The following is a 22273-nucleotide window of genomic DNA, read 5'->3' as shown; positions in this document are numbered from 1 at the left end:
TTCTCTTGTAATTAATATTGTTCTTTTGACAATTAGTATTAGTATTTGCTTCATGATTTTGTATAAGAACCAAGATGTTTAATAAAAGTTGAATGACTATTATTGTATGTATGTAAGGTGGTGAGGTGGCAGAGGCATTAACATATAGGTTAGTGACATTGCATCTGTGTTTACATTCTGAGTTCAAATTCCAGCAAAGTCAACTTTGCCTTTTATCCTTCTGGGGTTGATAAAATAAATACCAGTTGATCGCTGGCTTGATAGCATGTATACATTATTTCCTAGGAGTACATACAGTGTTGCATGGCTCAGTGGTTAGAGCATTGGGCTCATAATCACGCAGTAGTGAGTTCGATTCCTGGACCAGGCTGTGTGTTGTATTCTTTATTCCAAGTTGTTCCAGTTCATTCAGCTGTAGAAATGAGTTGCAATGTCACTGGTGCCAAGCTATATTGGCCTTTGCCTTTTCCTTGGATAACATTGGTGACATGGAGAGGGAGGCTGGTATGCGTGGGCATCTGCTGGTCTTCCATACACAACCTTTCCCAGACTTGTACCTTGGAGGGTAACTTTCTAGGTGCAATCCCATGGTCATTCATCTCCAAAGGTGGTCTTTACCCTTTTCCCTACAATGGCAAAAGTAAGGAGTGGCTGTGTGGTAAGTAGCTAGCTTACCAACCACATGGTACCGGGTTCAGTCCCACTGCGTGGCATCTTGGGCAAGTGTCTTCTACTATAGCCTCGGGCCGACCAAAGCCTTGTGAGTGGATTTGGTAGACAGAAACTGAAAGAAGCCCGTCGTATATGTATGTATATATATATATATATATATATATATATATATATATATGTGTGTGTGTGTGTGTGTATATGCTTGTATGTGTGTGTTTGTCCCCCCTATCATCGCTTGACAACCGATGCTGGTGTGTTTATGTCCTCCGTAACTTAGCGGTTCGGCAAAAGAGATCGATAGAATAAGTACTAGGCTTCTAAAGAATAAGTCCTGGGGTCGATTTGCTCGACTAAAGGCGGTGCTCCAGCATGGCCACAGTCAAAAGACTGAAACAAGTAAAAGAGTAAAAGAGATATGGCATGTACACACACATTATATATTAATATATATTGATCAGATACATAGCCAATTGTTGTAAGGGAATAAGATAATAGATGAAGGTAATATAATTTATTGCATTACCAACTTCCACTTGTCATATAGATGAAATATCAAGTCAATCCTGGTCTTATTTGAATACAGGATAATGACATAGCACACTTAATGCAGAGGTACAAATGTAATTTATGCAAGATTACCAATGTAGTTTGATTGAATCAATCACATTATATTACTTATAAATATTTTATTGTCCCTTCAAAGGTGAACATTAAAGTTAAGCCAAGTAGAATCAGAACATATGACCAAGAAGGTCAAATTTAAATATGTAATGTTATTGTTTAACATGTCTCTACCATTTTTGATAACTCATCACACTTTATCAGTCCTAATATTTCTTGGGTCAAAAATTTACAAGAGGATGGTACAATTGATTTGATGTACCATAGTATATCACTGGTACTTATTTTATCAACCTACAACTGAATACTACAAAGTTGTTTGTCTGGTGTGTCAGTATTTTTGCCATAGTCACCCACCATCTTCTAAAACAAACATTGCTCCAAGTCAGTGAGGGAACCTGCACATACTTACATAAACTGCTAGATATAACAGCTAAATCCTTCTTTCAAATAACACATTGGACTGTGTAGTTCTTAATATGAAAATAATAAACAGGGAAGGGTCATGGTCGGAATGCCTTTGATCATAAGTCTGTTCAATCACAGCTTACCTAAAGCAAACAACATCAACGATTAACATTGCTTTGAGCCAATGAAAGAGCTCTTTAACAGTTGCCTGACCAGGTAAAAATAGTAACTAAACTTGCGTCAAATCACACACAGCTGTCTTATAAAAGGACAAACACATTAGATAAGGAAATTCTAGCCACACCTAAATAGAAGAAATGGTTACAAGTGGAATATCTTTATTTATAGGTTTCTTATTCAGAGTTGACTTAGGGATAAACAACCAATGTTTTCTTTGTTTTCCTTTCTTCTTTCTTTTTTTTCTCCTGCTTCTTTGTATTTAAACGTTATAAATAAATAAATTTGTGTAAAAAAAAAAAATGAAAAAAAAAAACCTCAATGTTTATTTTCTATTTGGAATGAAGTTCCTATATATTAAAGACTTTCCAGCTGTGACCAACCTGTCTTGTTTGCAGGAGCAGTGTGTTTAGGAGTACATTATTCACTTTGTCCTTCTTTTTTATAAGAAAGTAGAAGTATGATTGATCTGAAGGAGACTTGGTTGCTATGTCTAGCAGGTCTGACAATCACACAGAAGGGTGTCTTACTGAAATACCAACATACTTTGTTTAGTCCAAGATCAGTCGTAATCAAGTGAACTTATGGTCAATGAGAATCAACTCATGACCACTTCACCTTTTTATTTTTCTTCAGCTCGGCACAGGAGTAGCTGTGTGGTTAAGAAGCTCATTTTGCATCCATGGCTTCAGGTTCAATCCCACTGCATGGCACATTGGGAAAGTGTCTTCTACTGTAGCCCTAACCCAACCAATGCCTTGTGAATGAACTTGGTAGACTGAAACTGTGAGAAAACTTTGTGTGTGTGTGTATGTTTGTGTGTGATTGTGTGTGTATGTATGTGTGTGTCTTTGTGTTTGTCCTCCACCATCACTCAACAACCAGTATTGGTTTGTTTACAGCCCTGCAACTTAGTGTTTTGGCAAAATAAGCCTACAGAATAAGTACCAGACTTCAAACATAAATACTGGTGTTAATTTTCAGCTAAACCCTTGAAGGTAGAGCCCCAGCATGGCCACAGTCCAATGACTGAAACTCGTAAAAGATGAAAGATAAAAGATTAAAGATAAAAGACGTAGTGTACTTTGGATTACATTATTCAATGTGATCCATTTTAAGATGGTGGGGATGTGTTATAAAGGAGATGTAACTGCTATTTTTAGCTGTACTGCTGCTGCTGTTGTTGTTGTTATTCATATTATTGCTGATGGGTGAACTTTCTGTTGACACCCAGCAAAATAAACAGTACAACAGCCCCACCACTACACATACACGTGCACACACACACACATCAACTATTACACACTGCCATCTGTACTACCACCATTATAATTGTGGCTGCTGCCCCCACCCCACCTCCACCCCTATGACCACTACTGTCAATGCTCCTTTTTAGAATCCCTATTATATATATATATATATATATATATATATATATTTTTTTTCAATCCAGTTTCAGCTCATGAGCTGTGGCCATGCTGGGGCACCGCCATATATATATATATATATATATATATATATATATATATATATATATCATCATCATCATCATCATCATCGTTTAACGTCCGCTTTCCATGCTAGCATGGGTTGGACGATTTGACTGAGGACTGGTGAAACCGGATGGCAACACCAGGCTCCAGTCTAATTTGGCAGAGTTTCTACAGCTGGATGCCCTTCCTAACGCCAACCACTCAGAGAGTGTAGTGGGTGCTTTTACGTGGCACCCGCACGAAAACGGCCACGCTCGAAATGGTGTCTTTTATGTGCCACCCGCACAAGCCAGTCCAGGGGCACTGGCAACGATCTCGCTCGAAAATCCTACAGGAGCCAGTCAGGCGGTACTGGCAACGGCCACGCTCAAAATGGTGCATCTCATGTGCCACCCGCACAAGAACCAGTCCAGGGGCACTGGCAACGATCTTACTTGGCTTGCCGGGTCTTCTCACGCACAGCACATTTCCATATATATATAATACAACAAATAAATGAGTATATGCATATGTTTCACTGCCATGTAGCATGGTTGTATGACGCATGCGTACGAACAACCATGCTACATGGCAGTGAAACATGGGCTGTAACTGCTGAGGACATACGTAAGCTCGCAAGGAATGAAGCCAGTATGCTCCGTTGGATGTGTAATGTCAATGTGAATACCCGTCAGGGTGTAAGTATCTTGAGAGAAAAGCTGAACATTAGAAGCATCAGTTGTGGCGTGCAAGAGAGACGATTGCGCTGGTATGGACATGTGGTGAGAATGGAGGAGGATAGCTGCGTGAAAAAGTGCCACACCCTAACAGTTGAGGGAACCCGTGGAAGAGGTAGGCCCAGGAAGACCTGGGCTGAGGTGGTGAGGCAAGACCTTCGTACATTGGGCCTCACCGAGGCGATGACTACGGACCGAGACCTTTGGAAATGGGCTGTGCGTGAGAAGACCCGGCAAGCCAAGTAAGATCGTTGCCAGTGCCCCTGGACTGGTTCTTGTGCGGTTGGCACATGAGATGCACCATTTTGAGCGTGGCCGTTGCCAGTACCGCCTGACTGGCTCCTGTAGGATTTTCGAGCGAGATCGTTGCCAGTGCCCCTGGACTGGCTTGTGCGGGTGGCACATAAAAGACACCATTTCGAGCGTGGCCGTTTTCGTGCGGGTGACACGTAAAAGCACCCACTACACTCTCTGAGTGGTTGGCGTTAGGAAGGGCATCCAGCTGTAGAAACTCTGCCAAATCAGACTGGAGCCTGGTGTTGCCATCCGGTTTCACCAGTCCTCAGTCAAATCGTCGAACCCATGCTAGCATGGAAAGCGGACGTTAAACGATGATGATGATGATGATGATGTATGTACATACCTACATCTACATGTATATATAGATGCATATATGCACAATGACTATCGCACTATTGTCACCACCACCATCGTTGCCGTTGCCACCATGATCACCACTACCACAGCAACAACAACAACACTCCTCTATAGGAGCCAAAACCTCCCTCAGTTCATAAGCCCTACTATCTTGGATGACTGTGGAGAATTAAGTGTGTTGACCTTAGGCACGTAGCAACATTAGTGATGAGATAAGTAACTGAATTATTTTCTGGTATTTCCTTAGCCTTTTCAGGTTAACCAGCAGCAAGTTTTAATATAGCTATAAACAAGGATTTTGCTTTATTTTTATATTAGCACAAACCTACATATTTGTTGGTGGTGGTGGTGTTGGTGGGTGGGAAAGAGAGGTAGAAAGAATAAATACTAAATATGAGAGAATAATTAGTAGTGTGTAGCAGGTCTCTACCTAGATTTGAACTGCCTCACTCAAATTTTCAGTTTTGAGTTATAGCTTTATTTATCTACATGGCTGTACAGGTATGAGAAAAATTTGTATAAGTACAAATGTGGCTGTGTGGTAAGAAGTTTGTTTCCCAGTCACATGGTTCTGGGTTCAGTACCACTGTGTGACACTTTGGGCAAGTGTCTTGTTTCTGTGTTTGTCCCCCACCACACTGTTTGACAACTGGTGCTGGTGTGTTCACATCCGCATAACTTAGTAGTTTGGTGAAAGAGACCAACAAAATATGTACCAGACTTAAAAGAAGACAAGAATTAGGGTTGATTCATTCAACTAAAAGTTCAAGGCAGTGAAGCCCTAGCTTGACCACAGCTTAATGATTGAAACAAGTAAAAGACAAAATACTGCTTATGTAAATATTTTTGACCAAACAGTGTCAGCTGATATGCAGCAATTAAGGGTGGTAGACTTTAATAAGAGCTGTGAAAATTCCTGCCAAAGTGAATTACCCAAAGTCATAGAAGCCTTGCTCAGGGTAAGAAAAAGCTGAACTCTCAAACAGAGTCACTTTAGACTCCTTGTGTAATCTGTAATTAAAAAATGTCAAATTGTAAAGGGACATAAGTTGTAAAGTCAAAAACTTGAAATTTTATATATACTAGCAGAGATATCCAGTGTTGCTCAGGATTAAAAATGGCATAGTTTGTACATATATATTGCAATTATGTTGACGTGTGATATGGGAAAGTGCAGCATTGATGACAAAACATTTGTGGAGTAAATGATGGGCTAATTGGACTAAGCAAAATGTCATGCATTCGTTTGGTGGATTCCAAGCCCTAACCTGTCAGGGAAAATTAAGGATGATAGGGTATGTGATTTTTTAACACACTGAAAACTCAGTGGATATACTCTCCTTTGTGGCAGCTGGTGCTGCATCTAACATGACCCATCATATGGTTGACAGTCCAATGAATGTATACATAATGGAGATATTGTATGTAAATGGATACATTCCGGAAAGGGGCTACAAAGGAGACAGCAACAAGGAAGTGAAATGTTGAAATGTTACAGAAGGTAAAGGGTTGACATTGGATTGCTGGTGTGGCTGTAGAATAAGAAACATAAACTGAGGCTATGCATCACATGAGAACATCTAGTAATGAATTACTTGAAAAAATAAGGTGTAATGGTTTACTGCATGGTTGGTAGGAGTAATTGGAGAATATGCTTTGATACTGAAGTCCATGCATGAAACTGCTTTGTTGGTGCAGTCTTTGGGTTTGTTGGTATTATGCTGTGGAATGCCAAAATGGTATCCATCTTCACCATTCATAAAGAGAAGTGGTTACTGGACCACATTGTAGGATATAGTAATTCCTACAAAACCTCTTGGTAAACAATATTTGTAGAACAAATGCAAATAGATCCTTTTTTTTGCTTCCCACTCTAGAACAGCCATCATATAATTGCCCATGTGAGAAGCATGATGCTTTCAAGCAAAGTCTGACCACAGACAGTGTTTGACCCTGGGATTTATTGATAGACATTGTGAAGCTGATACGAATAGGAAATTGTACTCTTCTGAATGAAAAAAGAACTTCTCTTCCTGATGGAATGAGAGGAATCCTGGGTATGAAAACATCCTCTCCTTTTTGACATCCAGAGAGAATGGTGGCCTCAGTAACATGTGGCATCATCTTCTTTACCATCAGGCATGTCCCATTGCAGAGTGTTGGTGGGTCCAAATTTCTCAATAACATTACCGGAGTTCCCATTTTAAGCATCAATATGTGGAGAGGTAGTCCTGGAGGCTCGAATGAATTGAGAAATTCTGTTGGATAGTTTACCACCTCTTCTGTATCTGGGATTGTACCAACTGACTTATAGATGTGAGGACTTCCAGGAACGTACTGCAGCAGCTGCCCATTAATTTTACTTACAGTGCTCTTTTTTCGAGCCAGTATTGCTCTTCCACACACCCAATTCAGTTTGTGATAATTTTTCGACCAATGGAGGATCTCCTCTTTGGAGACATTATGTCAAGAAATATGATGTAATCAAATAAGATGACAATTGTACATTAATAATAAAACGTCAATAAAAAAAGGGTAAATAATATCAGTATCTTAGCAAATTTTAAGAAATACATACAATGAGCTGAGATTACACTCTTATGTTCATAATTAAATGTTAATGAAGAGCATTAATATCAATATCTTAAAAAACTGAAAAACGTTCATCAGAATAATTACACTGGATGTAAGGGAGACAATCAATTATTGAAAGGTACTTTGCAAAGAGTTACCTTCCTTATCCATGTAACCCAGGAATGGATGTTTTCTGTTTCCAGAGGGTTTGTTACTCTTTATGTGAAAAATTTTAAGAGTCTAAAATCATCTCTGGAACATAAGTAATGTATGTTCCCAGTTTGGGGGAAAATCAGTTGTGAACTTTAGAAGTTATGCAGGTTTACACACTCACACTCAACCTGACATATATATATATATATATATCAAGGCCTAGTAGAAAAAAAAAAAAAAAAAAGATAACCTCTGATCCGCGTCTCCACGCAAGCTGCAATGGTTTTTGTGAGCACATGGTTTGAACAATTTTTCGTAGGTAGGAAGGAGGCAGGACATTTGATCGCAGTATGTTATAACCATAGAAATCACACAAATTGTAGTCTAACTTTTGTTACTAGGCTGTTCAAAAATTCATGGAAATATTGCTCATAATTTAAAGCCTTGTTATTAAACTTTTGAAAATAATGATATTACTCTGATAGGTGATGCATTGGGAGGTGGTATGAAATGATGGTCAGAATGTGATAAATTCAGAAATTAAGGTTCGTTCATTCATTATTTCATTAAAGACTGCTGTTTTGCCTGTGCAGATTTAATTACGAGTGAAATATATATATATATATTTAATTATGATCCTCCCTGTCTCTCTTTGCTCACTTATCTTCTACTTCATCCCCCTTTTTTCTCCCTCTACCACTTTTTCTCCTTACCCTTCGCTGGTCACGTGTCCGGCTACTTATCTTTCTTTCATATCTTCGCCTTCGAGAAGCTGGCATGAACATTCTTCGTCTCCCTTCGAGTTTGTTGCTTTACAGCGTTCAGCACACATATATTTTTTTCACGTCTGGCCGTGTAGCCTTCTTGTTTGTTCTCACTGTTTCCTTTTCTGTCCCCCACTACATTCCTCCACGTTACAAATTTAATTTGTAGTCCGTGGGAAGAGCCATTTTAACGATGCGTCTGGCAGCTGATGAAGGAAATGTTCTCTATGTGGCCTATGTGTTTTCTGTACTTGTTTATCATTTTGTCTACGTTTTGTTTGCAATGTCCTGTACCCAGATATGCATCTATGTATACAGGTAGATGTAAGTATGTACATACATGTACGTATATATGCATATACTCATTTATTATTTGTATTATATATACTGTATATTATATATTATGACATTTATTTCAATTAGCTATTATACATTTTATTACATATATTAGCCGATACCTTATTTAACAGTAAGTTAATAGCATTAAGTTTATCATTTTAGTTTAAACGAAAACTTCGATTAGATTAGGGTTGAAATTTTTCCAATAATACTGTTTAATATTTCTTTTTGATTTATGGGATAAATAAGTAGTTTTTTTTATATAATTTCTTTATATAATTTTTATATAATTTTTTTATATAAGTCAATAGTACATTTTAATTTTATTTAAACTAAAGATGCGATTAGATAAATTTTGTATTTCTTTTCAATAATTTTGTTAAATGTGTTTTCCTTTATTTAATGGTGATATAATTGCTTTTATATATTAATTTATATAAATGAATTTTTTGTTAATTTATATTTTACGTTTATAATTTTAGTTTAAACGAAAGATTCGTTAAGATAAGATTTGCATATAATATTTCTGTTAGTTTATATTATAATAAACGTAAAGTTAATTATGGCACATTTATAATTTTTGATAATTTTAATAATGTTGTTTTACATTTTTCTATCTTAATATAATAAGTATTTTTATATACATTCATTTGTTATTTATTGTTGGTTGATATATACATTCTTTTTATTATTATTATTGTTGTATTTTGACCTGAAGATTAGCTATATCGTTGAATAGAATTGATTTTCGATTAATTTAATCGATTTTAATATATTTTATTTTCTCTTTGAAAACTTGGTCATGAAACACGTGTAGTCGTTTTATTATCATTATCTTATGATTTTTACTTTGTATCATATTATACTTATTTATTGTCCATTTACTTATTAATTTTTCTATATGTGACTGTGGATTTTCATGAATGAGTTCATGAACTTTGGTTCTTTTCTCTAAAACTATATATTTATATATTTTATACTGTGAAACTTAATTTAATTTCAATTTTTGATAAATTGAATTTAATTGAGTTTTTACCCGTAAACTTGGATTTTTATCCCTAATATCATAATATATATATATATATATATATATATATATACACAGTATTCCCTTGATTATTGCAGGTGAAAATCTACAAAGTAGAAACAGTACTGTGCTGTATGCTTTTATTCATTATTTTTATAATTTGTATATATCTATTTCATTATAAATGCAAAACAACACCACGGAGGAATAGACATAAGCTTGAATAATAAATAAACCACAAACTTATTCTTCAACTGGGATACAATTTATTCTTCAAATGGAAAATCAATTCTGAGTTCATAATACAAAATGATAATAATAATAATAAACGAAAATACAAAATTTACCACTTTTATGAAGGGAGATTAAATTCTATCACATATGTTGAAGGAAATTACTTAAGAGCTTCTGGGTAAACAACATTCTTTGTTTTCTGGTTTGGAGCATAGACAAATACGTTTTGCAAATTACCAACCCTGGAGCAACCAACATAAAGTTGACCATGAGAAAAGCAAGGCTCAAATAAGTGAGAGCCAGTAGATTTCAAAGCCTGACCTTGAGCTTTATTAATAAACATTGCGAAGTAAACTCACACTAGGAATTGTGTTCGTTTGAACTCACATAACATGTCTGTTGGCTTGATTGGAATTCTTGGAATGAAAACTTCTTCCCTAGAGGCACATCCAGTGATGATGGTAGCTTCTATGACATCAGATGATAATGTTTTCACAATCAACCTTGTCCCATTGCATAATTTAGGAGGATCTAAATTTCTTAGAAGCATTATTAGGACTCCTGCCTTCAGAAAAAGTTTATGTGGAGGAGTTCTAGGTGGCTCAAGAGAATTAAGGAACTTTGTTGGGTAATGGACAGTATAATTTTCACATCTAAGTTGCGAGAAGGCTATTCGTACGACCTGAACATGTAGAACACAATGTCAAAAATGAAAATCGCCCCCCCCCGTGTGTGGGGGAGGGGAGGGGGTGGTCCAAAATTTTTTTAGGGGGAATCGCATGACCGTGACATATAGAACACATTATCGAAAACGAATATCGTCAAAATAAAAAAATAAAAAAGTTACAGCCATTTTCCTTCAGTGTCTAATTCCAATGTCCACCGAATTATTAATTAACAACCAGACCAGTTACTTATTTATTTCAAGTAAACGAAAACTTCACACAGTTAATTTCACAACGATATTAAAAATATTCGGGTATCAGGTTATTTATTTTTACTGCAACTTGTGGATTTGTATCTAATTGTAAGGGAACCAACCCATTCAATATTTAGCGAACGAGGATTACTCGGACATCTAATTTCAAAGGAACTTATCTTAATATTACGCCGACTGAGAGGGGAGTTAATATCTGTGTTAAAATTTCGCGCCATTTACGAAGTAATCTTGTGGTCTGGTGAGTAATTAAACTTTTTCGAAGATAAATGTTTTAAATGATTTATTTGCATCCACACGAACTATTTACAGTTTTAATACAAATATAAATGAATTTATTTACTAGGTTGTTTGCGTATTTATGTCTCGTAAATGACTTAGTAAATTTTACTTTCGATTTTTAAGTTGGCTACGAAGTTATTTTTCGAGGGGAAAAAAAATCAACATATGCGTAGGTGATTCTTACTAAACTCCCGGTTATGATGCAAATAGAAATTATTTACAGAATATCAGTACTTGACTAGAATATTCGGCAAGACTTTTCTGAATATTCCATGTTGACAATCATTGTTAAAAAAATTTTAACTGCTTATGTAACCTTATAGTCTCAAACAACTAGTGTTTGTATATATATGCTCAAGCTTGATTTTTTAAAGTTTCGTCATAGGCGAATAGGGTTCCCTAACTTAACGTTACAGAGCTAACGAAGGAACTCTAACACTGGCACTTGATTAGCTTGTTCACTCAGAACTGACTTGGAGTCGACAATTAGTTCCAGCTCGAAGCATCGATTAAGCCTTCTTGCGATCGATCGACATTCAGGAAATAACAGCTGGGAATTCTTCCTTTAGTTATCGGTATTTCACATATATATATATTTTTCATCGACCTCTTTGATACGACTAAATGAAGAAAAGCGTTTGTAAATTAGGGACAATGATCACTCAGTAATTTTTTGGTCAAACTCCAGTGTTTGATCCGAACAAAGAAAAAAAAAAGAATTATGTGTAAAACAACATGTAATAAACAAATATGAAAAAAAAAAATGGAAAGGACTCGGAATATTTTTTTCTTCATATTCGTTTGTTTTGATTTTGTCGAGTTAAAACGAAGGATTGCCTCGTTTACTACACATCATTTTACACCTAGTAACACTATTTCTTTCTTCAATTCTTTGTGACGGGAGTGGGTGGGGTGTTGACTCGGATAATTCACACGATTCAGTAACATCACTTTCGACACCCGGTCACAAAAATGAAAAAAAATATAATGAAAAAGGTGTAAAACAACATGTAGTAAACAAATATGAAAAAAAAAATGCGTGCTGGCGGACCAATTTTTTTAGGGGGAAAAACAACAAAACAGTGTCGCATAAATATATATCGAAGGATTGCCTTGCTGTCCTGTTTGAATATATATATGATACGTCTGGGCTTAAAGTGTGTACTAAAACAAAATCGATACAATTTTTGTTTATGACCCGCAGAAAGAACATGGGTAAACTTTTACTCGGCAATCTTTCCCGAAATTTCAAGTTTCATTTTGTTGATACATGTGATGTGTGTCAATATGTTTGTTTGCAACCCTCCAATTTCTTTTTATATTAAATTCCGATATAATCGTAATCTACACCATCTGAAAGGTATTTGTAGGAAATACCTTTGGAAAATACGCTTCCCATTTTTCTGCAAGTTATGAAGAAACAAAACGGACTCGTGAATTTTTGCTCCCCTCCTCACCAACCCGTTCACTTTCCCTATAAATATTTACTATAACACTCATGATCGATGTATACCGGAACTTGTTAGGAATAACAAAACGACAAACATCCAACTCACAGCAAATGCTACCATGAGAAGACGTTACTGTGGGCCGAAGTAAGCGTTACCAGGAAAAGACCGGATGGTCAATGCTAGAGTAAATGTAGGTCTACCCTGTTAATAGTGACCTAGAGCTAAGTAACTCTTGGAACTCGTTCATTTGTTTACTACAAGGGAGGCTACTCTGACAATGCCATAAAATGTCACTTGAAATATTTTTTTAATAATAGCAGGTCTTTTTTTTTAATTTTCATATTTAATTTGTATGTTAGTAGGAGAGAAATGTGTCAGCATGGATGATGGTGCACTTGCTTTTGATGATTCTGAAAACAAAGAGGCTTAAAGAAGCCATTATGAAAGACTGCTGAACGTGGAGAATGAATGAGAGGAGGAGAGCCTGCCAAATGTTGACCCAGTAGAGGGACCAGCTATCCGAATAGCCAGTTCCCTTGTAGATAAAGCAATTAAGGGTATAAAGCCAGGAAAAGCCCCAGGCTCATCAGGAATCACTGCTGAGCTGCTTAAAACATCTGGTGGTGTGGTCTATGGCCTAGTCACTCGCATTGTAAACCAGGTCGTTCATGATAGAGTCATACCCAATGACTGGTGTAGCAGCACCATAGTCAACTGCTACAAGGGTAAAGGTGATGCTCTAGATAGAAATAACTACAGGGGTATCAAACTGCTGGATCGGATGATCTCATTAGGAACAGATTCTGCTTAGATGAGATGCAGTTCGATTTTGTGCTGGGTAGAAGCACCACTGATGCCATATTCCTGGTTCGACAACTGCAGGAGAAATACCTGCCTAAAGATAAACACCTATACTTAGCTTTTGTGGACTTGGAGAAAGCCTTTGACAGGGTCCCCCAATCCCTTATCTGGTGGGCGATGCAGAAACTGGAGATTGACGAATGGTTAATAAGGGCTGTACAGGCCCTATACAGAGAGGCCATTAGTAAGGTTAGGATTGGCAATGAGTATAGTGAAGAATTCCAGGTAGAAGTAGGGGTCCACCAAGGTTCAGCCCTCAGTCCCCTTTTATTCATCATAGTCCTCCAGGCAATAACAGAGAAATTCAAGACAGGTTGCCTCTGGGAGCTCCTCTATGCTGATGACCTGGCCCTCATAGCAGAATCACTACTGGAACTAGAAAAGAAATTTGGGTGTGGAAGTAAGGTTTAGAATCAAAAGGCCTTAGAGTCGATGTAGCAAAGACCAAAGTTCTAGTAAGTAGGAAGGCGAACTCATCACACACCCACTCAGGTAGGTGGCCCTGCTCGATGTGTAGAAAAAGTGTATAGGTAGAAACTCCGTAAGATGTACCCAGTGTAAGCTATGGACACATAAGAGGTGCAGCAACATCAAAGGAAGATTAACCGAGAAGATAGCTTTCATGTGCGGCAGATGCACAGGGGCAATAAACACCACAGATGCTCAGAAAACAGATTCCACCACACACCAGTAGTTGATAGCTTCCGCTACCTAGGTGACCAAGTTAGTAGTGGGGGTGGATGCTCAGAGAGTGTTACCACTAGAATAAGATTAGCCTGGGCAAAGTTTAGAAAGCTTCTACCCCTAGTGGTGACAAAGGCTTCTCAGTCAGAGTGAAAGGTAGACTGTACGATGCATGTGTGCGAACTGCCATGCTTCACGCCAGTGAAACATGGGTTGTGACTGCGGAGGACATGCGTAGGCTCGAAAGAAATGAAGCTAGCATGATCTGCTGGATGTGTAATAAGCGACCTGAGAGAAATGTTGGACCTAAGAGGCATCGGATGTGGCGTGCAAGAGAGATGTTTGCGCTGGTATGGTCATGTACTACAGATGGATGAGGAGAGATGTGTGAAGAAATGCCACTCCCAAAGTTGACGGTATCCGGAGTAGCAGTAGACCCAGGAAGACATGGGATGAGGTGGTCAAGCATGACCCTTCAAACAGAGGCAATGACGAAAAATCAAGACCTCTGGAGATATGCCGTGACAGCAAAAACCCGATAAATAAAGTCGGTTCACAGCTGTATCCTACACCAGTTTCGCATAACCAACCCAAGCCCATTCAAAAGTACCTTGGATCAGAGGGCAACCTGCTGTGCTTGAGGAAACTTATTGAGTGAAGTACATCAACATCAAAATAAAAATCAATGGAAATTGTAGTTGTGATACCTGTGCCAGTGGCATGTAAAAAGCACCATCCGAACGTGGCTGATGCCAGCGCCGACTTGACTGGCTTCCGTGCCGGTGGCACGTAAAAAGCACCAACTGATCGTGGCTATTGCTAGCCTCCTCAGGCCCCTGTGCCAGTGGCATGTAAAAAGCACCCACTACACTCAAGGAGTGGTTGGCGTTAGGAAGGGCATCCAGCTGTAGAAACACTGCCAGATCAGACTGGTGTCTGGTCCAGCCTCCTGGCTTCCCAGACCCTGGTCGAAACCGTCCAACCCATGCCAGCATGGAAAACAGACGTTAAACGATGAGGATGATGATAAATCTTATGGTAAATGTAATTTCAGAACCATCGTTTTCGTTAGGCTTCCTATCAAAAGTTTAGGGATGTTTCTGTGGCCTAGTGGTTCGGGTGTTGCCCTCACAATTGCTAGATTGTGGATTCAATTCCTGTACTGGGTGGCATGTTGTGTTCTTGCGCAAAAATTTTCGTTTCACATTCTGCTGGTGGGAAAATGGCAGGATCGTTGGCGCATCGTCAGATATGCTTTATGGTATATCTTCTGACTCTCTACTTTCTGAGTTCAGTTCCCATCAACAGATGGAGAAGTCAATGGGAATCCACTTAAATATTCATCCCAGGTCTGGTCATGGTAGCTGTCATTCCAATAATTTACTTAACAGGAGAGTACAGGCCCACACATGTCGCATAAAGAGTGCTGGAGTGCCTGGAAATAGACAAAAGGTTTGAAACAGGAAGAGCATCTGGCCATAGAAAATTCTGCATCAGTAAAAATGTTATTGACCTATGTAAGCATGGAAAACTAGACATTAATATAATGATGTTCCTTGTATTATTTCAGTTATACAAGAAAAAGATGTCTAGTGGTAAGCGTTTTCCCGACAAACGGGATTCCTCCAACCCCATGAAGAAACCCAAGTAAGACTTAAATACCTATAATCCTTTTATTTTGTATCTTTTTTTCTATATCTGTTAATGAATTAAAGTTATGGAGATGTGTGTGTGTGTTTTGTTTGAGTAGATGTTTGCTCAGTTTCCATTATGTCTTCTGCTGCTCTTATTTTCAACTAATGCAAACTGAAGCCATCAAAATATATCTTATCAATGATGGGAGTTGTGTGAAATGAAGTACTACACAATGGTTGTAGCTTGGTTTGGTTCGGTTCAAACTTTCTTGTTACTCGTCATTTGACTGAATATGGAATGGTTTTTGCTGTTGTCCAAGCAGTCATTCCTTTAAGTGTTGGTGAATTATTTAATCAAAAACAACCCCAAAGATAATTTTATTCCATTGAAGTTAAATCTTTGTGGATGGTGTTAATGGCAGTTTTTGTCAGAAAAAGCAAGGGAGAGGACGCTGAACTACAAATCGTTTGAAAATTAAATGGCGTCACGAAGTAGGGGAATATGACTGATCTTTGGTTTGTATGTTGATAACTCTGAATATGTTTTCACATTATTAGTCCTCATCAGTAAAATCTAGTCTAACATCAGATCATAGAATGATTTTGAGAATTTGTTTACTTTTTTTTCTAGGCAGTGATTATATAGTTTAAAATATTGACATTCAAGTACATGTTGAAGTATATATTCCACTCATTGAGGAGATTTAATAAAATTGAAACATATCCAAAGCTATCTGCATGTTAAAGATCAGACTAACTTTTCACTGTCTGCTTTTAATTTTTAATCTGTTTAAGTTTTGGAGTTTACTATTTTGCCTCAAGAGAGAGAAATACTTTGGGTTCCAATGTTAAAAATAATATATATATATATATATATATATATATATATATATATATATATATATATATATATATATATATATATATTGTTGTATTTGGGGATGGTCATGTTGCCAGTTTAGCCAATAAAAACACATGCACTATATATTTGATGTTAATTTGCTTCAGCTTTATATCACATTAATCGTATTTTGGCCAGAGTTCTTTCGTCACACTTCTGTGACCTCATCAGTGGTCCTTTGCTTTCTTTATTCTTATTTGTGTGTACCTCCTTACTAATGATCAGAAGTATGACGAAAGAACTCTGGCTGAAATACGATTAATGTAATATAAAGCTGAAGCAAATTAACACCAAATATATAGTGCGTGTGTTTTTATTGGCTAAACTGGCAACATGACCATCCCCAAATACAACTGTATCTGTTTCAACTCACAATTTCACATCAAGAATCTTGCAGAGGCTTCCATGGCATACATGGAGGCTATGGCTTCGGTTCCCACAACAAGGAGGGAACCAGACTGCTGGAGTTCTGTGATGCAACCGATCTTATGGTCTGCAATACCAACTTCAGGAAACCTGCCAGTCACCTAGTCACCTACCACTCCGGCAGACACTAGCCAAATCGACTACATCCTCGCCAGAAATAGGGAAAGAGGGCGGCTTATAAATGCCAAAACCTACCCTGGCGAAGAATGTACCCCACAACATAGATTAGTAGTTAGCGACTTTGGGATCAAGGCAAAATGGGTGCCCAGAATTAGACCGGCTTGGAGGAGAAGGGTGTGGAAGCTTAAAGACCCTGCAAATGGACAGAGACTTAGAGACAAGTTACTTGAAGCATTTAACGAAATAGAAGGGGATATAGCATCATACAACGTGGAAGACAATTGGAGATTTCTGCGGGACAACCTGTTGAAAGCCACCGACCAGATCTGTGGCTGGTGTAAGGTCCCCTCTCGACCCAGAGTAACGTGGTGGTGGAACAAGGAGGTAGACAGGGCTATTAGACAAAAGAAACAGGCTTGGAAGGACTGGAAGAACGGTGGTAGCAGGGAATTGTACCAATGTGCCAGAAGGGAGGCTAGGCGACAGGTTTATTTAGCCAGAGGGGAAGCAGATAAGAAAAGATTTGCCAATGTTCTGCGCCGTGAGGACCAAAGACTCGAGGTATTTTGTGTTGCAAGACAGTGTAGGAGAGAAAATAGTGATGTCGTAGGAGAGAAATGTGTTCGCATGGATGATGGTACGCTTGCACTAAATGAGGATGCAAAGAAAGAGGTCTGGAGATGCCACTACGATAGATTACTTAATAAAGAGAATGAATGGGAGGAAGAGAGCCTGCCGTATGTCGACCCAATAGAGGGACCAGCTATCCGAGTTGATAGTACCAGGGTAGATAAAGCAATTAAGAGTATGAAGACCGGGAAAGCCCCCGGCCCATCAGGAATCACTGCAGAGATGCTCAAAATATCTGGCAGTGTTGGCTATAGCCTAGTCACCCGTATTATGAACCAAGTGATACACGAAGGAGTCATACCCAATGACTGGTGTAGCAGCACCATAGTCAACTGCTACAAAGGTAAAGGTGACGCTTTAGATACAAATAATTACAGAGGCATCAAGCTGTTAGATCAGGTTATGAAAGTTACAGAGAGGGTCATAGCCCAACTAATTAGGGAACGAATCAATTTAGATGAGATGCAGTTTGGGTTCGTGCCAGGTAAAAGCACTACTGATGCCTTATTTCTAGTAAGACAGCTGCAGGAGAAATACCTAGCCAAGGATAAACCTCTGTACCTGGCTTTTGTTGACATGGAGAAAGCCTTTGACAGGGTCCCTCGATCCCTTATCTGGTGGTCAATGAGGAAACTTGGGATAGAAGAATGGTTAGTGAGAGCTGTGCGAGCCATGTACAGAGATGCTGCCAGTAAGGTGAGGGTTGGAAATGAGTACAGCAATGAATTCCGGGTAGAGGTAGGGGTCCACCAAGGTTCCGTCCTCAGCCCCCTCTTATTTACCATAGTCCTCCAGGCAATCACAGAGGAGTTCAAGACAGGTTGCCCCTGGGAGCTCCTCTATGCTGATGACCTTGCCCTAATTGCGGAGTCACTATCAGAACTAGAGGAGAAGTTTCAGGTGTGGAAGCAAGGTCTAGAATTGAAGGGCCTTAGAGTCAACCTAGCTAAAACCAAAATCCTAATAAGTAGGAAGGTAGATAAAACACAAACCCCTTCAGGTAGATGGCCCTGCTCAGTATGTAGAAAAGGAGTAGGTAGTAACTCTATAAGATGTACCCGGTGCAAGCTATGGACACATAAGAGGTGCAGCAACATCAAAGGCAGGTTAACTAGCAAGTTAGTTTTTGTTTGTGGCAGATGTTCAGGTGCAATAAAGACTGCAAACAAACAGGAAACAACTTCTATCTCATTCCAGGGTGAAAAACTAGAGGTAGTCGATAGCTTCCGCTATCTGGGCGACCAAGTTAGTAGTGGGGGTGGGTGCGCTGAAAGTGTAGCTGCTAGAATAAGAATAGCCTGGGCAAAGTTTAGAGAGCTCTTACCCCTGCTGGCGACAAAGGGACTCTCACTCAGAGTAAAAGGCAGACTGTATGACGCATGCGTACGAACAACCATGCTACATGGCAGTGAAACATGGGCTGTAACTGCTGAGGACATACGTAAGCTCGCAAGGAATGAAGCCAGTATGCTCCGTTGGATGTGTAATGTCAATGTGAATACCCGTCAGAGTGTAAGTATCTTGAGAGAAAAGCTGAACATTAGAAGCATCAGTTGTGGCGTGCAAGAGAGACGATTGCGCTGGTATGGACATGTGGTGAGAATGGAGGAGGATAGCTGCGTGAAAAAGTGCCACACCCTAACAGTTGAGGGAACCCGTGGAAGAGGTAGGCCCAGGAAGACCTGGGCTGAGGTGGTGAGGCAAGACCTTCGTACATTGGGCCTCACCGAGGCGATGACTACTGACCGAGACCTTTGGAAATGTGCTGTGCGTGAGAAGACCCGGCAAGCCAAGTAAGATCGTTGCCAGTGCCCCTGGACTGGTTCTTGTGCGGGTGGCACATGAGATGCACCATTTTGAGCGTGGCCGTTGCCAGTACCGCCTGACTGGCTCCTGTAGGATTTTTGAGCGAGATCGTTGCCAGTGCCCCTGGACTGGCTTGTGCGGGTGGCACATAAAAGACACCATTTCGAGCGTGGCCGTTTTCGTGCGGGTGACACGTAAAAGCACCCACTACACTCTCAGTGGTTGGCGTTAGGAAGGGCATCCAGCTGTAGAAACTCTGCCAAATCAGACTGGAGCCTGGTGTTGCCATCCGGTTTCACCAGTCCTCAGTCAAATCGTCGAACCCATGCTAGCATGGAAAGCGGACGTTAAACGATGATGATGATGATGATGATATATATATATATATATATATATATATATATATATATATATATATATAAATATAAATGTTACCATAGGTGCATGCTTGTTTGTTCAGTTAAAATGTCCATAATCACCTGGCTCTGGGTTCAGTCCCACTGCATGTCACTTTGGGCAATTGTCTTCTTTTATTGCATCAGGTTGACCAGTACCTGATATGAAATTGGTTGATGGAAGCTGTGCAGAAGTTTGTTAGACACCCACACACGTGTGTGTATATAGTCAGTCACTTGCTACACTGAGTCTTTGAGCAAGTTATGACGTGTATGATGAAAGCTTAATTTAGGATTTAGACAGATAAAGATTGATAAAATGAGTACTAGTATCAATGAAATTAACTAGAAGCTATTTGAAAACTGTGTTTCAGTATGCCTTGAATCCATAACCAATGAAAGGCTTAACTCTTTAGCATTTAAACTGGCCATAACTGGCCCAAATATTCTACCTATTTTATGTTCTGATTGGCCTACAATGTCATTCTACAATATCCCCTACAATGTTATTCTTAAAATAGTTATGTCATCAAACTCTTGAAACTACAAAATAATGCATGATTAATTCAAAACAATGTGAGTAAATAAGCATCACATTTGTGAGAAAGGGTGAAAGAATATTTACTTCCTACTAAGTAAAAATATTTTAAGAAAATGTAATGTATCCTTCGAAAGGTACGATGATGACGATGATGAAATCCCTTCGATGTTTGAACAAGATCTGGAGATGTTGGACCAGATGGAAAGCGAGCTATTAATGGGCAGTGAAAGTACTGATTTTGTTGGTGAGTCACCCTTTCGTTATTTTATTTGTTTATTTGTGTAAGACAGACAGTGCTCTTAACCAACTCATGTCAGATTATGCTAGGTGACTGGGTGGCATTAATGTATGTTTTGAAGTTGAGCCTACAGATGTAGAAAATACGTATGAAAAGCATGAATATGGGACATCATGCTCAGCAGTTCATAACTCAATCACAAAGCTCTCAACATATTTTGCAACAAACAGTCATATTCACCAAGACTAGAAAAACAAACTTTTTATATGACAAACTGAGCAAACAAACTATAACCTGTAATATATTACGCACAAACAGGCACAGGCATGACTGTGTGGTTAAGAAGCTTGCTTTGTAACTGTTGTCCCATTGCACAGCTGCTTGGGTAAGTGTCTTCTGCTATGGCCTCAGGCCAACAAGAGTCTTACGAGTGGATTTGGGACATGGAAACTGAAGCCCATATGTGTGTGTGCGCGTGCACACACGCACACACACACACATATATACACAGAGAGGGAGAGAGAGTATACAAGGAGATTTTGTTAACTGATGTTATGTTATAGGTATGTACTATGAGTGCTCAGTTTGGTTTTCCACTGAAACTCTGGCTTGAACTGCAGCTTAAAAATATGGTGTTGAGACTGTCTATTAAAGGCAGCTAGAAGTGGTTTCTCTTTGAGCAGATAAATATAGATTAAAGTAAAAACTGAAAAGCAAAACATTTGGCATCACTTGAAAACATTTTAGTGCCTGTTTGTGTATATGTATGTATGTATACAAACCATTTGGCACATCGAAACAATCGTAAATGACTCATTATATAATCTCCACATAATTAAATCAATAGCTAACTAGCCCAATTGACTTGCTTCTTCTTGTGTTTGTTTCTCCATTCTCCACATATATATATATATATATATATATTTTGCATATTTGTTTAATTCCTGTTTGTTTGTTCACTTTCTGTCATGTTTGGTTCCTTGTTCATTGGCTTGGGCTTGCCATTATTTAGTGGCCTCTTGCTGCCGGCACCACCAGAAAGAAATATTATTATTGTTGAAGGTGCAGAATTGTGTTTCACCCTCTGACCAGTAACTGATGAAGATTTGGTGACCTTCTGTGTTTGTTTTCTGTTTGTTTGTGCATTTACTTTGTTTTCTAACTTATATATATGTATGTATGTGTTTGTATGTACCTTGTTAACATGTAATAGTTGAAAACTTGCATGACCATCATATTAGTGATGATGCCATTTCCAGTCTTCTGTGAAAATCATCTCAGCCACGGGGAAATATTGCCTTACTTGGAAACAGGAGAGGCTTTGTGACAGGAAGGACATCATCAGGCTGTAGAAAATCTGCCTCAACAGATTCCATCTGACCCATGCAAGCATGGAAAGCAGATGATGATTAAAATGTTAAAATAATATAAAGATGCTCTAAACTGTCCCCAAGAAAACATTATTAAACATTTTTACTCTAGTTATGGACACAAAAGAACAAACATTACTCAAGCACACCAGAACCACTCTG

At 38.7% G+C, this 22273-nt stretch overlaps 1 protein-coding gene across 1 annotated transcript in view; it reads left to right on the top strand.

Moving 5' to 3' along the window:
* Nucleotides 1-10878: 10878 nt before the first annotated feature.
* The window catches only part of LOC106881377 (DNA polymerase delta catalytic subunit), a 55240-nt gene continuing 43845 nt past the window's right edge, over nt 10879-22273 (top strand). The window contains exons 1-3 of the mRNA XM_014931744.3: nt 10879-11013; nt 15621-15697; nt 20638-20747. Of these exons, the coding sequence (XP_014787230.1) occupies nt 15636-15697; nt 20638-20747 (172 nt within the window). The 5' untranslated portion in view covers nt 10879-11013; nt 15621-15635. The remainder of the gene's footprint in view (nt 11014-15620; nt 15698-20637; nt 20748-22273) is intronic.

This window comes from Octopus bimaculoides, chromosome 11, assembly GCF_046866305.1.
Source record: "Octopus bimaculoides isolate indiv1 chromosome 11, ASM4686630v1, whole genome shotgun sequence".
NCBI lineage: Eukaryota > Metazoa > Mollusca > Cephalopoda > Octopoda > Octopodidae > Octopus > Octopus bimaculoides.
The sequence above is the reverse complement of the archived record's forward strand: the minus strand, read 5'-3'. Positions and strand labels throughout refer to the sequence as shown.